Genomic DNA, 24,818 nt, shown 5'->3' with positions numbered 1-24,818 from the left:
CAAATACAGATAGAACCCATTACTGTAGGGGTGCCAGGAAATGCTGGGGCAGATTAAAAGGCTTTGTAAGTGAGTTGATCAATACTGGTAGATCACAAACCTCTATGTGGGGAGTGTTAACACCAAATTGATACCAAGAATAATTTCATTACCATGTCCATGGTTGTGTATAGAAGTCACCAACAGAGGACGTTAAAAAGAACTCCAGCTAAGAGCCACATGGATAGTTCAATTTCTGCTGCCCTGCTTTTGAACAGCAGGTGGCAGTTTAAGACAGCTCACTAAAACTAGAGTTTCTTCCCCCAAGGTTGGTGATTCAATTTACATCCTTGTGCTGCCAATTCATCGCCATCTGGAAATGCAGATACCTGTCAGACAATGGAACTCAATTAACTCAGCCCCTTTATCACTATTCGTGACAGTTACATTATCTACTGAAAAACTGTCATGAAAAAATGACAATGCCATTGTCCAAAGCTTTAGTGGCATGTTTGATTCCTCCACTCAGTACTAATAATGTGGACACAATATCAAGGCCTATTCTTTGTATATGAGTCATGTCCCACCCGGGACGAAGAGGACTAAGTAAGTAAGTCTGTAAATAGTTGCCCTCTTATTGACTTTCAAAATGGCTGTCTATCTGCTTCTAACCCCATGAACGAAATCCATCATGACCCGACAAGACATGTTATCACAAGACACTCATGGGATAAGCATGGAGAATGTGGGGAAACCCAGGTCTCTCTGAGCAGCTTGGCCTCAAAGACGGTTGCTGTGACACAACTTATCAGGGATTTTCCCCCAGACAAGTTAGCTTAACGTATTAGAGGGTCTGAATAGGGGCCAGAAGGTCATGTTAGCGGGGTTACTGGGCACAGAGGGACTATTTAGCTTCATAGAGTCCGACCTATGGTAAGTTATTAGAGAGATAGATCTTACTCAGTGTAAGGGTTGGTGTGAGGTGTGACCCAAGTGTGGTGCAGGATAGACAGTAGGCAGTAAGCAGAGATGGTGAAACAAGGATCTTTACTGGTGGTCCCGAAGCCAGAATACAAAATAACAGACTTATCACGATAAAAGAAAGGCGGAGCAAATAAGTCTCAAAAAACCGTCTGACAGCCAAAATACGAAATACTACCTAAGACTGAAACAAATAACAAAACAGGGAGAACACTTCTCAAGTACATGTTCATAGGTCTCTGATCAGACACTGCGTAGTACTGCTGGACATAGAGAAACTAGCAGAGAAAACTGAGCAAGGGAACACAGGGAAGTGAGGGCATAAATACACAGGTGAACAGGTAGACACAGGTGACACCAATAAGATAATGATTAGTTCAGACTGTGAGTGAGGAGGTGCCTAAGGTTGTCGGAGGATGACACCTAGTGGGTCACTCCGGAACTGCGACCCCCTCCTGTAACAACTCAGTGATATGTCCATCCCAGACCCAGATAAAGTGAATTATATGGATAAGTGCATCTTTGTATGTTAAATGCCCCATACATAGACATATTTAGTTAGACTGATGCAACAAAACCATGAGCTTTTATTCACAGCATGAGGAGTGTTTTCTTTAAGTGCACCTGCCACAGAGACAACACGTAACTAAATTACCTACCAGACAAACTAATTGGAGTTACAGTTCAGATAACTATTTAATGGACAGAGCAAGTTAAGATCAGCCTCTGGGGTATTTTAAGAGAAGACTCCAGGAGCACTTTAGAATGCATCAGCTCTTATGGCAGAGAAGCACTGATGCATATTTACACAGGTTCCTTCCTTATGTCATCCCTTATAACAGAGACATTATTCACACTAATGCACAAGAGAATAAGCGCAGCTTTGTGATTCATTGTGCCTTTCCGGATGAAGTCAAAATCAGTGCATCAGGCATACTCTAAATTCCCTTATATAAAAGTCTGTGAAGTAGGGCTGTAGTTCATGTTGTAGTTCTTGTGTCAGGAAACCACATCTGGTCCAGAATGAATGAATCTATTTCACAGCCTTTACATATGGTATGTGACAATGATAGTGGATGCTGCAGTGCTGTCAGCAGTGCACTCCCTCACTCCCTCCCTCCATCCACTGGCCAGATTTATCCAGTTGTGAGGGAAGGAAGGTGATTTCTGGGAGAGGTGCTGTTGTCTTCCCCAGACAGCCTTCATTAGCTAATGGCCTTGTCCAGAACTAATCAATTCAGTCTCCCAGACATCCATCTTCCAACCTAGACAGTACGCTGTGTGACATTCTGTGCTCTCTTTTTTTCACTCCCTCCCTCCCTCCCACCCTCCTTCCTTCCCTCCCTCCCTGTTTCTCTGTTTTCTCCTCATTACATCTCTCCCACCCACTCAGAAACCCTGTTTTATTTCTGTCCGTCTTTTACCCTCAGCAGTGACATTGGAGATACTGTACGTACTCATGCATTTCCCTGTTCAACTGCCCAAGGGGCCTGTCATGACACAATGTGATTTACTACAGTCTCCTCAAAATAACTACCAACTAAATGATAACGTTTATTCAAATAAAAACAATTATCTGTGGAGTCGTATAGGACATTCAAATAAAATGGTTGTCAATCTAATAAGTTTCAAACTGCAAATTTGTTAAAGTCTGCTCCTTCATATTACTATAAGTTTATAAGTGGGTGGGGTTCTTTTCTCTCTCTCGATCTTTCTCTCTCACTCTTTCTCTCTCTCTCTCTCTCTCTCTCTGACAGCTGGGGTGGTGGACCAAGGCTCTATTGGGGGTCAGGGGTGTTACCCCCTGTGCCAGCTGAGACAGCTCCCAGACCTTACGCCCTCATCAAATATTCAACAGCACGAACACACAGGGATCCCTCCATCCCCTGGAGAGTACCCACGTCATGCAAATCATTTGAAGCATAATGACGACCCTACAGTACACTCACAACCGCATATTTAAGACTGGATGGAGGGAGGGAGAAGCACACCCCTTGACCTGGGGCAAAAATACCAAATGAAAGATCCAGAGTGAAGATACACCACGCACATCCAAACACACATGTGCTCTCACACTTTTCTTAATTTGCTCTCATATGGAGTGTAGAATTTTTACAGTGCCAAAGGCTCTTAGATAACTACTTCAAGCTCACTTTTATAGATGCCGCCACTGTGTGTTGTTTTGCCAGATGAAGCTGTAAACTGATCAATCTGAGAGATTTGACATATACTGATGAATTCCTCAAAGCCATCCTGGACCATTATGCCAAAACTCTCAAAGCCTGAGATATCTACACTCAGACTCAAATCCCAAAGCTCTCATATGGCTTATAATAACACACATTTTCCTTTAAAAAAACTCAATTTCTGCAGTAGTTCTGTTAATCTCTTTGCCTGGTACGGTCCTATGTGCTAAACATCTACCCCTGTGTAATGTTACAGTAAGTATTAAAATGTAAAACCCAGACAGAACTTGTATAGATGCAAAAACAGACGTTGGATAATACAGTAATTTTGGAAAGGGTATTTTACTGTGGATTTTCTGTGCTCCATCATTGCCCCTTGCAGATTACTTTTAAATCCCTGACAGTGTACTGCCCCCTTCCTGTAGGCCTGCTTAAACTCTGATCCTCAAATCCTAAAGCGTCATAAATCCTACCCAAGGAGAATCCATTAATTCACCCCTCTCTCCTTCATGATAATTCAGTTTCATGCTGGTTCACGCTTCTTCACTCTCCCCCACCTCTCCACTTACATCCAATATTCCATAACTCCTCACAATTTAGAGTATTAAACCCACCCACTCTGGCACAAGCAATTGTAAAGGAGGTGAGGGCAATTTCATGAGGCATAAATTCTCATTAACTGTACGGCACTGTAACACTTTAAATGAATAGGGGGTTTCTTTCGCCACCTCTATGTGCAGAACATCTCTCATTATAAGTATGTGAACATCCTGAAGGAGAAAGAACAGCAGAGGAAGGGAGAGGGACTCATGGTTCAATATTGAGCATGTATCGTATATTAATTAGACAGTTAGCTGAACCAGACTTGCATTAAATCATCTGTATCAATGGAGTTGGAACATTGTCAATTAGATCATAACACCCTACGTTCATTAAAATCCTGTGTGTCAATCGAATTAACATAATAAAACAATCTGTCAGTTTAAGCTAGAGATACAGTGCCTTCGGAAAGTATTCATACCCCTTTACTTTTTCCCCATTTTGTTACGTTACAGACTTATTCTAAAATTGATGTAATAAATTTTTCCCTCATCTATCTACACACAATACCCCATAATGACAAAGCGAAAACATTTTTAAAGAAATTTTTGCAAATGTATTAAAAATAAAAAACAGAAATACCTTATTTACATAAGTATTCAGAGTGTTGTCACTATGATTTATTATTATTATCAATATTTTTGCTTTTATATTTAGCTCAGTATCTCACTTGCTCTCTCTCTCTTCTTTCTTTCTTTCTTTCTTTATTTTCAGTCACTCGGAAGGACAGTATGGCAAAGAACGTTGTGGCATCTTTCATGCCCAAATTATTTCAAAATGTCTGAAATGGATTGTGTAGCTCATTAAAGTTACTTGGCCATGGCTAGTGCTGACAACAGCTATTGAATACGCTTGCGTATTAGATAACAGGTGGAACTGTGGATTAGGCTATGATGCATTTTCAGTGACACCTGAGCCCGGTTGTATCCCCTCTACAATTGTAACCTTGTTTTTCAACGGCTTTTTACAAACTATACCATCTGCTGTCTCCTCTGGCCATGGTTCTTGTGATGGATCATTCAGCCCAACCCCCACTGTTGAGGGACTGCACATTGCAAAGGAATGATCGGGGCCAGCCCTAGCCTTTTGGGGGGCCTAAGCAAATTTTTGTTGGGGGCCCCCCCATCTCGCGGGCAAAACATTTGAGTGTCCCTCCTCTTGAAAAATGAGTTTTTTTTGTTTGTTTTAGAACACATTTCCTGCAAGTCTACACATTTTGCCATGAGGCGTAGATAAAATATTAACATGGCATACTGTAAAACTGATGCATACTGTAAAACTGATTCAGTTTTAAAGCAAAATCCTGCAATCCTACATATTTTGCCATGGGGCGGAGAGAAAAAGGTGCAGTTTTACAGCTATTTTCTTGCAATTCTACACATTTTACAGTATGCCATGTTAATATGATATCTGAGTGAGAGTGACTAACAAAATCAATGGGGGTCCCCTGGACCCAGTCGGTAATTCGACCATGGTTACTACTAGTTTAGATAGCTGGCTAAACTAAATTACCAATCTAAAAAATGTTAGCTGACATAGCCTACACTCTAAAAAGAAAAGGTTCCTCTTCAAAGAACCCCCTTTAATGGATCCTCGAATAACCTTTTGAAGAACCTTTTGGGGTTCATTTTTGAACTTCCCCTCCCCAAACTGAATCACTGCAAACCAACATGCGTTTGACACTTGCGTCTCCTTAGCGCCCGCAGAAAATAGAGCTCCTAGTGTGTTGAGGATATAAGTTTTACTCGGACTAGGTCAAAAGTTAGTTTAACCTTTTGACAGATATATTTCAAATGGAAATGTTGACCTTTGTTTTGACTTGTGTAAGTAGACACATATACTACAAGTCCAACATAAAAATCTAAAATAAAATGGCTAAATTCTAACCAGTGAATATCAACTAGCGGCTAGCCTACATACTTTAAGAGAAAGTGCGGAGGAGGAGGACTTCAAGTTCTCCACAGTTTATAAACAGAGTTTGTATAGCCTAATGACGGGGAAGTCAGAGAGAATACAGACCGTACATGTTTTGTTATTCCTTTGTCTGTAGCCAGTGAACCCGTCTCTCAGGCGCACTAGAGAGGTGAGAGGCTGAGAAAGCAGAGCTGACCTTAGCAGCAGCCAGCTACCCCCTCCCCACAAGGTCACTAGTAAATATGCAGATTCACAGAGCGCTTCAGAGTGATTCAGAAGTCCCTGGGCGCAAAGCTGAACAAGACAGGACAGGTCAAAGCTGTAGAGGCAGCACCATCCTCCTGACAAACACAAACTTTCCTTCAATTAACAGACACTAATATTATTTCCCACTGTTTGTACATCTGCAAATTGTTAGCACCTAAAACATCACTGCATCATTACTGGGACTGTGACAGGAGATAGGCAACTCCATGGGGGTTCCGGTTTAACCATTTACCAGTTAAAGGTTGACTTTCTGAGAGCTGTTTCCATACCAACAGTCTCGTAATTGACAGGCCAACCCAGTTCTGCTCCAGTTGGTAGGCAGGGGGTTGTGGTTGGTGAACATTGACAACAATGTGGAGGACATGCTCTTGACACTGAGTTTGACAGCAACACTGGAAGCCTCAAACATTTTAATTTCAAATTAATCCGTTTGTTGTTCCATTGGTTGAACACACCATGCTCATAGAGGGTGATGAAACTTAAAGGATATTGGTTGTCACCATTAGTACACAAACAATGTCATATATTTGCCAAATGCTGTGGTTCACAAAGGCATCATCTACATCAAGCTGTCAAAGGCCTGATACCTGTTATGTTTTTACAAGGCATTTTTTTTCATGACAGCCATATATTGTACCACATGACAAGTGTTCCCTGTGCCGATTTAGCTTATCTAAATTATCTCATTGTCATACAGCATTTACACAAAAATGTTGGGTTTGTGTTACAACTTGACTTATCACTGGCATGGGTGATACTGATAATTACCTCAGGTTAGAATTGCGAGCTCTGGAATTTAACAAAAGGTAAACATTTTCCCATATGGTGACATGCAGATATGCAAGAAAAAAAAGAAGAAACCCGCACACTGCTCTTGCTAGTATCACTGCTCTTTATTAAGCTTTACGTATCAGCATCAAGGCCTTCGTCAGAGCCAGGACAACAACCGTTTGTGGACTACAGGAAAAAGAAGAAGACCGAGCACGCCCCCATTCTCATCGAGGGGGCTGTAGTGGAGCAGGTTGAGAGCTTCAAGTTCCTTGGTGTCCACATCACCAACAAACTAACATGGTCCAAGCACACTAAGACAGTCGTGAAGAGGGCTTGACAAAACCTATTTCCCCTGAGGAGACTTGGCATGGGTCCTCAGATCCTCAAAAGGTTCTACAGCTGCACCATCGAGAGCATCCTGACTGGTTGCATCACTGCCTGGTATGGCAACTGCTCGGCCACTGACTGCAAGGCACTACAGAGGGTAGTGCGTACGGCCCAGTACATCACTGGGGCCAAGCTTCCTGCCATCCAGGACCTCTATACTCTGCTGCTACGGTGTCAGAGGAAGGCCCTAAAAATTGTCAAAGACCCCCTAGTCATAGACTGTTCTCTCTGCTACCGCACGGCAAGCGGTACTGGAGCGCCAAGTCTAGGTCCAAGAGGCTTCTAAACAGCTTCTACCCCCAAGCCATTAGACTCCTGAACATCTAATCAAATGGCTACCCAGACTATTTGCATTGCCCCCCCCCCCCCCCCCTTTTACTCTGCTGCTACTCTCTGTTTATTATGTGCACTATGTGCACACTGCCCACAAAATGAGGTGGAAACTGAGCTGCACTTCCTAACCTCCTGCCAAATGTATGACCATATTAGAGACACATATTTCCCTCAGATTACAGAGATCCACAAAGAATTCGAAAACGAACCCAATTTTGATAAACTCCCTTAACTACTGGGTGAAATACCACAGTGTGCCATCACAGCAGCAATATTTGTGACCTGTTACCACAAGAAAAGGGCAACCAGTGAAGAACAAACACCATTGTAAATACAACCCATATTTATGTTTATTTATTTTCCCATTTGTACTTTAACTATTTGCACATTGTTACAACACTATATATATACATAATATGACATTTGAAATGTCTTTATTCTTTTGGAACTTCTGAGTGTAATGTTTACTGTTAATATTTATTGTTTATTTCACTTTTGTTTACTATCTACTTCACTTGCTTTGGCAATGTTAACATACATTTCCCATGCCAATAAAGCCCTTAAATTGAATTGAAATTGAGAAAGAGAGTGAGAGAGAGAGAGAGAGAGATAGAGAGAGTGAGTTGAGAATGAGTTAGTGAGCGAGTGAGTGATTAAGTGTGTATTTGCTATTTAGTGCTGCTCAGTCAATCAAGTGTCTGGAAGATTCAGGGTTTAGGATTCCGCAGGGGCCACTTATTGTCTCCATGACATTGTACATGTCATGCACATTCATAATCAATTTCTCGTTTGCTTTTTCCCTGTCAAATTACCAGGATATAGCTTTGTTGAATGGACTACACTCCCTGATCTGTAGGTAGGGTGATTGTCTCTTTCCAACCATATGTATCATTGAGCCCTAAACCTTTGGATGTCCAAGCTATACCTAATTGTGGTGAGATTAGGCTCCTCCTGAGGAGCAACTGATGCTGGCTGCACGTCAAATATTTTATCAAGTGCTCTTATGCACGTTTCCTCCAGGTATAAGCGTGCAGAGACAGAGTGAATACCAGAAACGTTGGGTCCAGGAGGCAGTGAATCAATGGAATGTGCTAGTGTGAATCTCCTGGAGCCCATCTGCTGAAATATTACCCCCAAGGAAACCTGACTAGGAAGGAACGCAAACTTAATCAGTAAACATATTAAGTGATAAATATTATTCAAATAAGTAGCTACTAAGACCCATGACTTGCCTTGTGTTATTCCCTGAAGGTCCAGCATACCTCTGATAAGCTTCGATGTCAGGAAACACAATATCAAACTGAATCACTGCAACACACAAAACGAAAACGTTTATCATACTGGTTTTATCCACGCCACGTGATAAAAAAAGTAGGAGAACATGACTTTGCCCCCCTCCTATACTGTAACTCTATCTGGGTTTGAAGTTAAGTGCAGCAGTCATGTGGTCAGACTTTAATGGTCTTAGAAGGATGCTGGATGAAATGTTGTGCAGTTGTTTATGGCCGTCTCCACGGTGCATGGCCTAATCACTGCCACATTTCAGTGGAAATGGCACCCAGTAAAAACACTAAAGAATGCATTAGACAATTTCCTATATGCAATGGAAATGAAATAGTGTATTACTCCTTTATTGATTTTGCAAGAGCACTATCCAAAACCATCTGTTTATTTCAAAACTATCGGTTTATTTCAAGTGATTCACCTATTTATAAAACTGTTATACTCTTATCCTGCCATTAACGTCCCTTAGATTTGTGCGTCATCTCTTGAAGATCTCATTTTGTGTATTGGGAGTTGAGAGGTGAATTCACCTGACAGAACTATCAACACTAATATCTGCTGAGTTTGCAGCCCCCATACAACGTGCCCCGAGAGGTGGGCCAATGTTTTGACTTGTCCTACATTCTAACAAAAATGTCACACTGCCATATTGGAGAGTCAACATATTTATCTTTGCATGCTTACCTTTCCTCTGGAAACTCCAGGTAACCTTGAGACAGAATGTGTCTCATTTAGAATGTGCCAATGCCAGTGAATTATTGCAGGCCATGGGCAAGAATGCATAAGCTCAAGAAAGGCTCTTAAAACTGGTAACCTATAAATGGGACATGCAAGTTATGTAACACATTTGATACAATATGAATAGACAAAAATAATGGTGTTATTAAAGTGGAAATATGCACTTCAAATAATAACAAAGTGGTCACTGTTTTGGTAAAGAGCTGAGGGATGGGGATGGAGAAATGTAACCACTTTTAAATTCATAGACAGAGCTATGGATGCATGATATCAAATGTATAGTTTGAACCATGTTTTGAGGCTATACTGTGTTTGTTTACAACTACATTGTTTACAAATGGCGTAAAACAAGCTTATATTTTGGGTTCTGATGGGGTGCGACAGTTGAACTAAGCTCATGAGGCATTTATAAGTTAAATTCTTCAAGAATCAATGTTAAAATATTATTCATTTAAAAGTAAAAAAAATGGAGGTACCAATCGCAGATTGCCGTTTTAAATACATTTCAGAGTCGCAGCCGAAGAGATCCTATTAAAGTATTCTAATTCCCAATTCTATGGGTGCAGCACATTAGACGACAGAAAACTACAACTGCTGTACGTTAATCTTTCTGCATGGTCGTAACTTAGTCATTACGACAGTAACAGCAAAATACGATCAAAGATGGCGCTCCACGTTTGTCTCTAGTGGAAATGTTGTTAGAGGAAATACCACTAAAACACGTATAGCCATATGTTTTGCCATAATTTATTTGCTAAAGCAATATATTACGTTCTTATTTTCGCTATTTAGCTACGTGTTATAATTGTATTGTGCAAGCCGCAATGGCGATGCAAGGTGGGACTGCACTTCAGGAGAAGGTCAGTCGGATGTTGAGCAGAAAGCAAAAAAGGCCCGTTCTGAAACCCAACAAGCCGCTTGCTCTGAAAGATGAGGTCGCCAACAGGAAAATGAAGAAAGGGGGTAGGTAAGGTTTTCAAACTAACCTGTGTAATGATGACACATTGTCTATCCATTGGGCACGGGTATAGACTAGACATACATAACTAACACAGGCAACATCCAAGAGACTCCAACTCCTCAGTAAGGAAAGTAGCTATTGGCTGTCCTAAAAGTCGCTAAATGACGTCATCACCTAATTTGCATAATTTGCCATGTGCATGTAATTGTGATGGATGCTGTGGGAGAGAGGAATAATGTGGGAGAGACATAAAGTGAGTAAAAAACACCCTACATTTACATCCCGCCATGAATGTAAGCCAGGGCGGGATCAGCCAGCGGCGGCTTCCCGCATGCGCGATTCATTTGCAGTCTGGACGCGGAGGGGTGAACATCTCCTGCTCTGACTGCTGTGGGGATCTGGATGTGATACCTAGCTTAGAAAGAATGCATTAATGATTAAGCATAAAAGGTTTGTACTGTACTGATATAAATTGTTTAACCTAACAAGCTGTGATTAATGTGAGGAGCTGTTTTAGGGAGTAGGGGGAGATAAGAACTTGTGTCTCACAATACCCGAACACCAGCAGGGAGCGGGAACTATCTCTATCAGAGTATTTTAAGAAGAACTCATAACAATGGCTTAGTTCTCTGAGTGCCCTGCGTGGTATTTCAGTGGACCCGTATATACGAACATCATATTTACCATTGAAGCATTTGCATTAATAAATACTAGACTAACTTGGATACTGCATAATTACCTCTTTTGTCCCAAATACCAGATTTGAATTGACGCAACTTAACAATTGGTGACCACCGACTGTGATCTGGTAGAAGGGACTTCGCTGGGTATTGTCCGGCCCATTGGACATCTCTGTCATTGGACGGTGTGTTTCACAAAGAGTCCGGACTACTAAAAACAGGTAAGCAGACACCTATTGTTATATAACTAAAGTTCTGCACATTGGCTTTATCCAAATTAATTTTGTGAAACACCTGTTTGATGTAAGTGAACTAAATTATGAATTATTATGAGTAAATAAGAAATATTGTCGCTATTGTGATATGCAAATGTATGGTAAATGTGAGTGTTAAAACCATGGTATTATAGAGTATTGTTCACTGGCACGTACCAGAGGGCTAGGTACGGCTAGGATCGGGAATGATACTGAAATCCCCAGGCTAGGACCACCAGGGGTGGGAACTGGAGGTACAGGGAATTATTGGCTTAAAAGTGTTGCGCTATTGACACGTATCAGAAGGCTAGATACGGCTAGGATCATAACGGGCACTTAAATTTTAGTCGACTCCAGGCTAGGATCACAAGTGGTGAGAACTGGAGGCGTAGGGAATTATTGGCTTAAAAGTGTTGCGCTATTGACACGTATCAGAAGGCTAGATACGGCTAGGATCATAATGGGCACTTACATTTTAGTCGACTCCAGGCTAGGATCACCAGTGGTGAGAACTGGAGGCGTAGGGAATAATTGGTTAAAGGTGTTACGCTACTGACACGTATCAGAGGGCTAGATACGGCTAGGATCAAAGCGGCACTTTAAAGTATAGGGTGTCGTATGCATGAGCGTGTGAATGATCCCAGTGTAATAGTGTTTGCAGACAAAATAAAAGAGTGAATGTGGGTTACTAAAATTAATAAACCTGTATACCTTGATAGAAAACTAATTAGGAATTAAAGACGTCTGTGGCTGTCCAAACTGTATAATTTGTGAATAACTATTGGGTTTGTGGTTGCTTAAACCGTATAACCCGTTAATAACAATTGGGAACATAAAGGTAAAGTAATTAATAACTAGTATGACTAAACTGAAACGTTTGAACTGATATAACTGAACTGTAACGTTTGATGTTTGACATAGCATAATACTGGTTTTAAATAATTATGTTGAAGCAATTTGGTTTAGTATTTGATTTAACGTTTGATGTTTAACATAGCATAATACTGGTTTTAAATAATTATGTTGAGGCAATTTGGTTTATTATTTGATTTAACGTTTGATGTTTGACCCTGCAAAATATTGGTTAAATAATTAGACTGAAATAATTTGGTTTATCGTTGAAATATAAATATGCACCGACTTTAACTAATTAGGTGGGAATAATTTGATTAAAATAAATAGACTAACATACTTTAAATAACGGCAGAATATTGGAAACGCTGAAACGAAAAGCAGACAAAGCCTGTTCCGACTGGACACAAGAGGGGAGGGGCTGGAGACAGAGAGAGTGTGGCTTTTGGAGTCAGGAAAGACTGGGAGTTGGGTGCCTCCAGAGCGACTTGCAGGAGCAATTGGGGTTGGGTGCCTTGCTCGAGGGCACATCGGCAGATTTTTCGCCTGGTCGGCTCGGGGATTGGAACCGGCGACCTCTCGGTTGTTGGCGCGGCGCTATTGGTCACTAAGCTGCCTGCCGCCCCATATGAGTTTAAGGTTGTGCTGTTGTTTGATCATGTGATAAGGTTTAATGAGTAATCGGACCATAACTAATGTGGTTATAGAAGTAATGTATAAATAGTGGAGAGCCAATAGGGGGCTCCATTGAACTATTATGTTTTGTTGGGCATTTCGGTGGCATGAGGTGAAGTCTGTGTGTATGAGTGAATTCAACGGCTGGTGTGGGTGGTGACCGGATGCTACTGAGTATTTGGTTTGGTGATGTTAAATGGACGATTTGTAGCGTGTTTTCGGGTTAAATAGAAAAACTAACCTTATTCAATAGGGAATGGGTGAAGGGAGAGAGAGCATTACTTTGTGTTGCTGAATGAGGTGAAAGCTAGTGCAGTTTTCATTTGGTGACGTCACTTGCTCTATGAACTGGAAGTATTTACTTTGAAAGCATCGCGGAATGTGTGGAGTGACTGGCGATGTATGTAGAGGGTCCCTGGTTCGAACACAGGTAGGGACAGTGGGTAAAGCCTTCGCATTGGGGCTATAGACCTAGATTACTATGTGGATTGAGAGATGTGAAAGGTTGAATTAGATAGCTTAAGTAGAAGTATTCTAGAAAGGTCTATGAAAATATGTTACAAGGTCCCCTTGCGCCTTCCCCGTTGTGTAGGAAGGAGCAAGGGGAGGGGTGAGAGTTCAAATGATAGGAATATCATTATCAACGATAGCAAGTATTTGTTTTATTAATTAGGGCCTAATCAGAGAGAACAGTTAAAGAAAATGAATAGCGAACTGAAATGGCGATAGAGCTGTGAAAATTGAGTTGAGAACAAAGGAGAGTAATTTATGGCTCTGGTTAGCGGGAGAAAAAAATTATAATAGAGATAGTCAAGCGAGTTGGGTGGAGCTGTGGGATTTCAAGTGGAGGTCTGAATGCTTGACTGGAAGACAGTGCTTTGATAAATTCTAATTGTTATTACTTTATTCGATGGGTTGCTTGACGCCAGTGGTGTATACAAATAGTTGGTAAATTTTAGAACGATAATTTATTTCCGTTAAGGGGAACAGGGGATGCAAGTGGCATTGGCTGTTGTGCTGGGGGAATAGCGCTAGCCTGTGTGGGTTCTGGATTTGTTAAATAAACAAACTTATATTTTAAACTAAAGTGATGGAATAGGCTACAATTATAACATTATCAGAAAAAGGGCACAATATAATGTGTAATAGTTATTACAATTATTATTAATAGTTATTACAGTTATTATCATTGATTCAGTAATGATAGAAGGATAGTAGAGGAAAGGCAAGGGATTAAATCTCATTTAGGGAAAGAGGAAGAGTATGAAATATTAGGGAGAAAATACCATTAACTGAGGGTACATTTGATGTAAACCGTGATTGTATTGGCTAAAAACTGAAATATGACATTTACAAGGGGGATAGGAACAATAGAAGGGGAGACATATTTTCCTAGGGGGTTGAACAAATAATTGATAATGGATCTTTTGAGATGAGATCACATGTAGCAGATTTAGGGTAATCAATTAAATAATCATTGTATACTCTAGGAATTTTGAGTGGTTTTATGGATTAGTTATGAGGAGTTAGATTGATACAAACAATTATTGATGGGTTAGGACTGGGGATATCTGTATCATGTTTTGTGTGTACTACCATCTTTAGATTATAACCAGGAGAAAGAGATTAGCTCATCTCATTGGAATGTTGCCCAGGGCTAGGGGGAGCAGTAGTGAAGTTAGGCAGTATTTAGGTCATAAAAGTGAGCTACCAAATCAAGTGAGGCCTGGCTATTTGTGGTTGTTGTTTTTCAAATAGGTTTTTTAAACAAAAAACAACACACCTTGTATGATGTTTATAAAGCCTTGTTGTTTCAATTTGGGGGGGGGGGGGGGGTTTCAGCAGGTCAAGGGTGATAGGTCTTAGAGGAGCACACACAGTGAATTTTATGAATTTTATGGAGTTTTTCGGTTTTGGCTGAGTTTGGGGTATGTATGATTTCTTATGAGAATGAATGTCATGAGGACTTCATGAACACTTGGGATAAGTAACATTTATGAAATATTTAGAATAATGGTAATGTTTGGTATCCTATGGGATGGAACAGTTCGTTGAATAATTTCAATGGCCTCTGAACTCTGTTTTAACTTTCTGGTGTTAATTAATCATCCACACTAGTAAATTCTAAAGGCATGAGAGGAGGACTTTAAGATAGTTTATTTTACTAAGTTGAGGGTAATTTATAATACTGTGAAAAGTGTGAAGAAGATTATAATTTGGTAATAATATATATGATTTGAACCATAAAATAACAGAAGAGAGAGTGGAGGGATGGCAATTGGATAATGAATTACCAATATTACCTAAGTGATTGTTTAGGTAGGTGGTAATATTGACACATGGGCAAATCATGTGTCAAAAGGGGGATGGAAGGATTAAATAATAAATATATACGAAGGAGAGGACAAAATACTTAAAAAAAACAAAAAAACAACAAGAATAGAAATTGAGAGCTGAACATGTATGTGTGAAGATAGTTTATTAACCACACCTGTATGTCAGAGGTTTTGTGCCCCACAGGTGAACTAAAGGAGAAGGTGACCCACTCTATCTAACCAGGAGACTGGTGAGCATCCAGTCCCTAAAGAAGAAAAACTGGAAGCAGGCCTGTTGGGAAGGGCCCTATCAGGTTATATTGGTCACTGCCTTTGCCAGCAGAATAGCTGAGAGATCGACCTGGGTGCATGTCACACACTGCAAAAAGGTAAACCCAGCTACACCTGACGAACAAACACAGAGTTAGGAGAAAGAACCGATCACCACTAGGGCTCGGGGGTTGGCTCCTTAACGAAGATTCCCTTACCCTGTCTGATCATCCCTGTGTGAGTTCGATAGAAGTTAAAGCAATGGGTTGGCCTCTGGCGTCTGACATGTTCTCAGGGTGAGGGTGGGGATTCACAGGTCTCCTGACGGTAGGTAGCTGTCTGATTGTGGGGGCCATATTCCTAACACACTCAAACCCTCCTGATCCGCCAGAAGTAGTAGTTAACCTAACACAAGTTGATAAAATAATACCTGAGCACAGTCTACGAAGGCATAGGAGATAGCTAGACGTAGGGAAAGGGGAAGTACTAGGGACTGTAGGGAAGGACATCACCTTTTGAGGTCTTTGCGGACCAGTTGGGGAGTTGGGGACTACTGGCTGGTAGTATCGTAAAGGATGGTAGATATATATGTATGTCACCATGTACATCCTGGGACTATGTAGTGTCCAAGCCACCTGGGAATGTGGTGATGGAGTCTTGTAGTAACTTGCACTATCTGTATCCCCCGATAACAAAGTCACCCCGACCTAGGTTGCCTTCGTTTGAAGTGTCAGGGGATTCTTATTATTGTTTTTCTAGGACTAATAAGATAGGATACAGGGTAGGGCATCTTAGCTCCTGCTCCCACACAGAGAATGTCACAACTAAAGAGACCATGACTAATCTCTCCTCTTTGTTGCAGCCAGAGGATTTTAGGAACCAAACCCTTGTGTTTTATGTTTTAATAATAAAAGGTTTGTACTGTACTGATATAAATTGTTTAACCTAACAAGCTGTGATTAATGTGAGGAGCTGTTTTAGGGAGTAGGGGGAGATAAGAACTTGTGTCTCACAATACCCGAACACTGCCTCTTTGTGATCTGTGAACCGTCCAAGGACGTGTACTGCAAAAGTGCTGACTTTCTGGATAAGTTGCAAAACAACTAGACACCTGGCAACAGTGGAGCGCCAAGGGGCTGGGACCAGCCTGTGCGCCAACGGATAGGCTGAGTAAGTCTAAACCACGCTCATTCTCTACTCTGATTGGCCAGCAGGGAGCGGGAACTATCTCTGTCAGAGTATTTTAAGAAGAACTCATAACAATGGCTTAGTTCTCTGAGTGCCCTGCGTGGTATTTCAGTGGACCCGTATATACGAACATCATATTTACCATTGAAGCATTTGCATTAATAAATACTAGACTAACTTGGATACTGTATAATGACCTCTTTTGTCCCAAATACCAGATTTGAATTGACGCAACTTAACACTGCAGCTGGGAGGGACTGCTGTGCGAGGACTGGGCCGCCTGTGAGTGCTTTGGGACGGGGGTGGGGCCCATGGCAGCACCTGCTTCTCGTTGAGAAGAGTAAGAACGATACGTGCTTTCACGTCAGAGTCTCCAATAACACCAGAAAAAGTCGCTCGATTTGTCGCTAGGCGCATTTTTGAAAATGTGTCCCTAGAGGGGTCTGAAAACTCACTAAATATAGTAACAAAGTCGCTAAATTGGCAACACTGACACAGACGCCCTGGGATGCATTCAGTTCATTGCACGTTTTGCTACGTTGCGTGACGATATGTACTGAACAACTCGTTTCCCCCAAACGGTGCGCACCGTTCTTAAACAGTCTTGAGGTACATTTGCTCCTGTTTGGTGGCTGTTGAGGGAGATTATTACATTTTTTAGGGGGTAGATCAGCTTTAATATTGCAGATTGTAGCTTCCATCAATGTAATTGTCTGCATCATTTCCAATCCCCCATATATTTTTGTGTAAAAAAGAAACTCAGCAAAAAAAGAAACGTCCCTTTTTCAGGACCCTGTCTTTCAAAGAAAATTAGTAAAAATCCAAATAACTTCACAGATCTTCATTGTAAAGGGTTTAATTAATGGACATGCACCTGTGGAACGGTCCTTAAGACACTAACTGCTTACAGACGGTAGGCAATTAAGGTCACAGTTATGAAAACTTAGGACACTAAAGAGGCCTTTCTACTGACTCTGAAAAACACCAAAAGAAAGAGGCCCAGTGTCCCTGATCATCTGCGTGAACGTGCCTTAGGCATGCTGCAAGGAGGCATGAGGACTGCAGATGTGCCCAGGGCAATAAATTGCTATGTCCGTACTGTGAGACGCCTAAGACAGCGCTTCAGGGAGACAGGACGGACAGCTGATCGTCCTCGCAGTGGCAGACCACGTGTAACAGTGGCAGACCTCCCCCCACACTGCTCCCCCCAAAAGACATCTACCCTGCCCCCACCCCAATGTACCGATCATACATCCGAACATCACACCTGCGGGACAGGTACAGGATGGCAACAACAACTGCCCGAGTTACACCAGGAACGCACAATCCCTCCATCAGTGCTCAGACTGTCCGCAATAGACTGAGAGAGGCTGGACTGAGGGCTTGTAGGCCTGTTGTAAGGCAGGTCCTCACCAGACATCACCGGCAACAACGTCGCCTATGGGCACAAACCCACCGTCGCTGGACCTGACAGGACTGGCAAAAAGTGCTCTTCACTGACGAGTCGCGGTTTTGTCTCACCAGGGGTGATGGTCGGATTCGCGTTTATCGTCGAAGGAATGAGCGTTACACCGAGGCCTGTACTCTGGAGCGGGATCGATTTGGAGGTGGAGGGTCTGTCATGGTCTGGGGTGGTGTGTCACAGCATCATCGGACTGAGCTTGTTGTCATTACTGTGCATTACAGGGAAGACGTCCTCCTGCCCCACGTGGTACCAGAGCATATGAGCGGAGTGGAGCGGGAGCGAGTGTGGAGCGTGAGCGGACGGATTTTGAACAGAGCGCAGAGCGGCATTTTTAAAAGGACGGAGCGTCGCCCTATGTCCCGCTCCAATTTCGCTCGCTCACACCACGAGTCTGAAGCATGCTCAAGCCTGACCCAGAATCCATCTGTTTAATTTAATTTGTGTCGTCCATTAATTTGTATTTTATAGAGCGAGAGGAGCAGCAGCAGCAACAAGAGAAAAGGGTTGAGGAATTCAAAAGTGTATTCACTGCACGCAAAGGCCCAACCATAACAAGGGAGAGAAAAAGAGAGCTGGATGTAGCATTTTTTGAAATGATTTTCATGGACTATGAACCGCTGAGTAAAGGAGAACGCGAAGGGATGCAACACTTCGCCAGCGCAGCTCAACCGGGCTACACTCCCCCAAGAAACTATGATAAATCAGTACTTTACTTTGTCAAATTTACATCTGAGATGCCCCATTCACATGCTTCAGCTGGCGATCAAAAACGCCGTTAACAAGCACGACAACATTAATAGGCTGTTAGTGAAAGTCGGGCACCTGGTGAAAAGTGTACGCAAGAGCACAGAGGAAACCAACCAACTAGGTGTCCGCCCCACAAATGCCTGCGCCATTCGATGGAGCAGCCAGCTGCGGATGATTCAGTCGTTCATCCGGTTGTTCCAAAAAGACCCGTTATGGTAAAACAAACTCAAGTCTAATGTTGCTAACATCACCCTGAATCAAGTACGGCAGCTGACGCACCTTGTCAGTGTGCTGACACCACTAGCAGACCTCACAGACAAAATGCAGAAGGAGCTGGGGAACCTGGGGATGATCCTCCCTGCTGTCACAGAAATCAAATCCCTGCTCACCGATTACACTCATGCTGCACTTCCAATGGGCATCGCTGCTTTTGCAGAAACATTGGCAAACAACGTGTCAATTCACTATGGAATATACTATACTGATTAACATCTCATTTTAGCGTCAGTGTTAGATCCCCGTTTCAAGACAGAATGGATAATCCGAGATGAGTCTGTATGCAACAAATTCGGGGAGATAAAGTAAGGCTGTGGTTTAAGCTAAAAGTGAAATACATGCAGATTTTGTGAGCGGGGGGCGATTTGAGTGGAGCGCGATGCAAACTGCGTTGAGCGCTGAGCGATAATGAGCGGACTGGCCTGATGTGGCTTTGAGCGGGGGGAGCGGAGGGGTGAACAGCTCCGTGAGCGAGGAGCTGAGATTCTCACCGCTCCACTCCGCTCATATGCTCTGCGTGGTACCCTTCCTGCAGGCTCATCCTGACATGACCCTCCAGCATGACAATGCCACCACCAATACTGCTCGTTCTGTGCGTGATTTCCTGCAGGACAGGAATGTCAGTGTTCTGCCATGGCCAGCGAAGAGCCCGGATCTCAATCCCATTGAGCACGTCTGGGACCTGTTGGATCGGAGGGTGAGGGCTAGGGCCATTCCCCCCAGAAATGTCCGGGAACTTGCAGGTGCCTTGGTGGAAGAGTGGGGTAACATCTCACAGCAAGAACTGGCAAATCTGGTGCAGTCCATGACGAGGAAATGCACTGCAGTACTTCATGCAGCTAGTGGCCACACCAGATACTGACTGTTACTTTTGATCTTGTTATGTTCATACAAATATTTACACATGTTAAGTTTGCTGAAAATAAACGCAGTTGACAGTGAGAGGACGTTTCTTTTTTTTGCTGAGTTTATATATACAGGACCAGTCAAAAGTTTGGACACACCTACATTCTTTCTTTTTTACTATTTTCTACATTGTAGAATAATAGTGAAGACATCAAAACTATGAAATAACACATGGAATCATGTAGTAACCAAAAAAGTGTTAAACAAATCAAAATATATGTTATATTTGAGATTCTTCAAATAGCCACCCTTTGCCTTGATGACAGCTTTGCACACTCTTGGCATTCTCTCAACCAGCTTCACCTGGAATGCTTTTCCAAAAGTCTTGAAGGAGTGGTTGTCCTTCTGGAAGGTTCTCCCATCTCCACAGAGGAACTCTAGAGCTGTAACGTAAAACAATGTGGAAAAAGTCAAGGGGTCTGAATACTTTCCGAAGGCACTGTGTGTATATATATATATACACTGCTCAAAAAAATAAAGGGAACACTTAAACAACACATCCTAGATCTGAATGAATGAAATAATCTTATTAAATACTTTTTTCTTTACACAGTTGAATGTGCTGACAGCAAAATCACACAAAAATTATCAATGGAAATCAAATGTATCAACCCATGGAGGTCTGGATTTGGAGTCACCCTCAAAATTAAAGTGGAAAACCACACTACAGGCTGATCCAACTTTGATGTAATGTCCTTAAAAAAAGTCAAAATGAGGCTCAGTAATGTGTGTGGCCTCCACGTGCCTGTATGACCTCCCTACAACGCCTGGGCATGCTCCTGATGAGGTGGCGGATGGTCTCCTGAGGGATCTCCTCCCAGACCTGGACTAAAGCATGGAGCGAGACATGATGTCCCAGATGTGCTCAATTGGATTCAGGTCTGGGGAACGGGCGGGCCAGTCCATAGCATCAATGCCTTCCTCTTGCAGGAACTGCTGACACACTCCAGCCACATGAGGTCTAGCATTGTCTTGCATTAGGAGGAACCCAGGGCCAACCGCACCAGCATATGGTCTCACAAGGGGTCTGAGGATCTCATCTCGGTACCTAATGGCAGTCAGGCTACCTCTGGCGAGCACATGGAGGGCAGTGCGGCCCCCCAAAGAAATGCCACCCCACACCATGACTGACCCACCGCCAAACCGGTCATGCTGGAGGACGTTGCAGGCAGCAGAACGTTCTCCACGGCGTCTCCAGACTCTGTCACGTCTGTCACATATGCTCAGTGTGAACCTGCTTTCATCTGTGAAGAGCACAGGGCGCCAGTGGCGAATTTGCCAATCTTGGTGTTCTCGGGCAAATGCCAAACGTCCTGCACGGTGTTGGGCTGTAAGCACAACCCCCATCTGTGGACGTCGGGCCCTCATACCACCCTCATGGAGTCTGTTTCTGACCGTTTGAGCAGACACATGCACATTTGTGGCCTGCTGGAGGTCATTTTGCAGGGCTCTGGCAGTGCTCCTCCTGCTCCTCCTTGCACAAAGGTGGAGGTAGCAGTCCTGCTGCTGGGTTGTTGCCCTCCTGCGGCCTCCTCCACGTCTCCTGATGTACTGGCCTGTCTCCTGGTAGCGCCTCCATGCTCTGGATACTACGCTGACAGACACAGCAAACCTTCTTGCCACAGCTCACAGCTCGCATTGATGTGCCATCCTGGATGAGCTGCACTACCTGAGCCACTTGTGTGGGTTATAGACTCCGTCTCATGCTACCACTAGAGTGAAAGCACCGCCAGCATTCAAAAGTGACCAAAACATCAGCCAGGAAGCATAGGAACTGAGAAGTGGTCTGTGGTCACCACCTGCAAAACCAGTCCTTTATTGGGGGTGTCTTGCTAATTTCCTATAATTTCCACCTGTTGTCTATTCCATTTGCACAACAGCATGTGACATTTATTGTCAATCAGTGTTGCTTCCTAAGTGGACAGTTTGATTTCACAGAAGTGTGATTGACTTGGAGTTACATTGTGTTGTTTAAGTGTTCCCTTTATTTTTTTGAGCAGTGTATATATATATATATATACACTCACACACAGTGCATTCGGAAAGTATTCAGACCCCTTTACTTTTTCCACATCGTTTTACGTTACAGCCTTATTCTAAAATTGATTCAATTGTTTTTTTGCGTGATAGTCATTCAGTTCAGTTCAGTTACTTTCCCTTTCTTGGGCCCTCTGGGCCACCATAATCACAACGTTCTTCAACTGGTCGTTCAGTGCAGTAGGCTACCATTTCAGTTGAATTAAACGTTGCACGCTGTTCTGTCTACTGAACGCCCCCAGCTCTCTACGATATGATTGGTCAGCTATGTTGCCTGGTACACCTATTTGTACTGCAGTGCGCACAAGTGATACTCACTTTTGAAATCAATGTAGATCAGCATGCTGAGTTAATATTACCTTATAATTCAGTGTCAACATTGAATCTTTTTGGTGACAATGACAACAACATTGGAAAGTAATTACACTGTTTCCCCACAGAGGCCACTTGCATCACTGAGATGTCCATGGTGATGGCATGCTGGAAGCAGAACAACTTTGTCGACGCCCTCTGTTCCAATGAAATGCAGTCCTTCTACAAGTGTGTTGAGAAAGCCCAGGTACGGTGCTGCTACTCACAGTGTACCGGAAATCCTTGCTCCAGGCTTATTACACACACACCCCTCTCTCCCAACCTAGTTTAGGTCAGCATTGTTATGTTCTTCATTAAACATTTTATTAGGAGACAAGGTAATTAGGCAGCATGGGTAACATAGTTTTCTCTGGCGTTTCCTGGCTTGGGAGGAGTCATAACAAAAATCTTCCCAGGCCCTGTTTCCTTGTAGGTCTTCCTTCCTGCTTTGCTTTTGTTTTCCATTCTTCCATAATTTCCCTTCCTCAGCTGAGGTGACCAGCTACCACATGCTACTGTAGCACTGCATGGATGGATGACAAGTCTTTGGCTAAATTATGCTTTCAGTTTAGTGTCTACAAGAAAGTAATACATTATTTACAAATGTGAATAAATAGCTCAAAGCCATTATGCTTTACATTGAATTAGTATTGAATGAGGCAATAAAAAAAATTAAACCGTTTTTGTCTAAATGTATTTCCTCACAGATTGCAGTGAAAGCCATTTCAGAGAAACACACTATTGGCCAGGGGGGACGCCTTCAACCAAAACAAGCCACTACCCTGCTGAAGAGACACCCCAATTTACACAAGGAAATCTAGTACTACCCACAGCCCTACTACTAAGATGTGTTCATTGACTAAGGTTGTGGGCCAGAGACTCTTTATATATATAAATATATACAGTTGAAGTCGGAGGTTTACATACACTTAGGTTGAAGTCATTAAAACTCGTTTTTCAACCACTCCACAAATTTCTTGTTAACACACTATAGTTTTGGCAAGTCGGTTAGGAAATTACTTTGTGCATGACACAAGTAATTTTTCCAACAATTGTTTACAGACAGATTATTTAATTTATAATTCACTGTATCACAATTCCAGTGGGTCAGAAGTTTACATACACTAATATTGACTGTGTGTCACGCCCTGACTCTGAGGACTTGTATTTGTTGAGTCAGGGTGTGTATTTTCCGTGTTGTGTGTTGCTATGTTTGATTTCTATGTTTTAGATCTAGCATGTGCAGATCTATGTTGGCCGGGGTGGTTCCCAATCAGAGGCAGCTGTAGCTCGTTGTCTCTGATTGGGGACAATACTTTGGCAGCCTTTTGACACCTGTTAGTTGTGGGATCTTGTTCCGTGTAAGGTATGTTGTTTGTATGCTACCTTGGACTTCACGTTTCGTTTGTTGTTTTGTCGTGTGTTTAGCCGTAAATAAATATGAATGCATATCACGCTGCGCCTTGGTCCTTCTCATTCGTAAACGATCGTGACACTGTGCCTTTAAACAGCTTGGAAAATTCCAGAAAAGTATGTCATGGCTTTAGAAGCTTCTGATAGGCTAATTTACATCATTTGAGTCAATTGGAGGTGTACCTGTGGATGTATTTCAAGGCCTACCTTCAAACTCAGTGCCTCTTTGCTTGACATCATGGGAAAATGAAAAGAAATCAGCCAAGACCTCAGGAAAAAAATGTGTAGACCTCCACAAGTCTGGTTCATCCTTGGGAGCAATTTCCAAACGCCTGAAGGTACCACGTTCATCTATACAAACAATAGTACGCAAGTATAAACACCATGGGACCATGCAGACGTCATACCGCTCAGGAAGGAGATGCATTCTGTCTCCTAGAGATGAACGTACTTTGGTGCGAAAAGTGCAAATCAATCCCAGAAAAACAGCAAAGGACCTTGTGAAGATGCTGGGGGAAACAGGTACAAAAGTATCTATATCCACAGTAAAACGAGTCCTATATCAACATAACCTGAAAGGCCGCTCAGCAAGGAAAAGCCACTGCTCCAAAACCGCCATAAAAAAGCCAGACTACGGTTTGCAACTGCACATGGGGACAAAGATCGTACTTTTGGAGAAATGTCCTCTGGTCTGATGAAACAAAAATAGAACTGTTTGGCCATAATGGCCATTGTTATGTTTGGAGGAAAAAGGGGGTTGCTTGCAAGCCGAAGAACAACATCCCAACCGTGAAGCACGGGGATGGCAGCATCATGCTGTGGGGGTGCTTTGCTGCAGGAGGGACTGGTGCACTTCACAAAATAGATGGCATCATGAGGAAGGAAAATTATGTGGATATATTAAAGCAACATCTCAAGACATCAGTCAGGAAGTTAAAGCTTGGTCACAAATGGTTCTTCCAAATGGACAATGACCCCAAGTATACTT

The 24,818-nt window shown here is 42.6% G+C and overlaps 1 protein-coding gene across 1 annotated transcript; it reads left to right on the top strand.

Annotated features, from left to right (window-relative positions):
* Positions 1-10,264: 10,264 nt before the first annotated feature.
* On the top strand, positions 10,265-23,238 carry LOC311131249 (small ribosomal subunit protein mS37-like; the record flags this gene model as incomplete). Its single annotated transcript, XM_084164112.1, has 3 exons — positions 10,265-10,403; positions 22,507-22,625; positions 23,125-23,238. The coding sequence occupies 3 exons, from the start codon at positions 10,265-10,267 to the stop codon at positions 23,236-23,238; spliced, it is 372 nt and encodes a 123-aa protein (XP_084020238.1).
* Positions 23,239-24,818: the final 1,580 nt, after the last annotated feature.

This window comes from Coregonus lavaretus (assembly GCF_964263955.1).
Source record: "Coregonus lavaretus genome assembly, chromosome: 1".
Taxonomy (NCBI): domain Eukaryota; kingdom Metazoa; phylum Chordata; class Actinopteri; order Salmoniformes; family Salmonidae; genus Coregonus; species Coregonus lavaretus.
The sequence above is the reverse complement of the archived record's forward strand: the minus strand, read 5'-3'. Positions and strand labels throughout refer to the sequence as shown.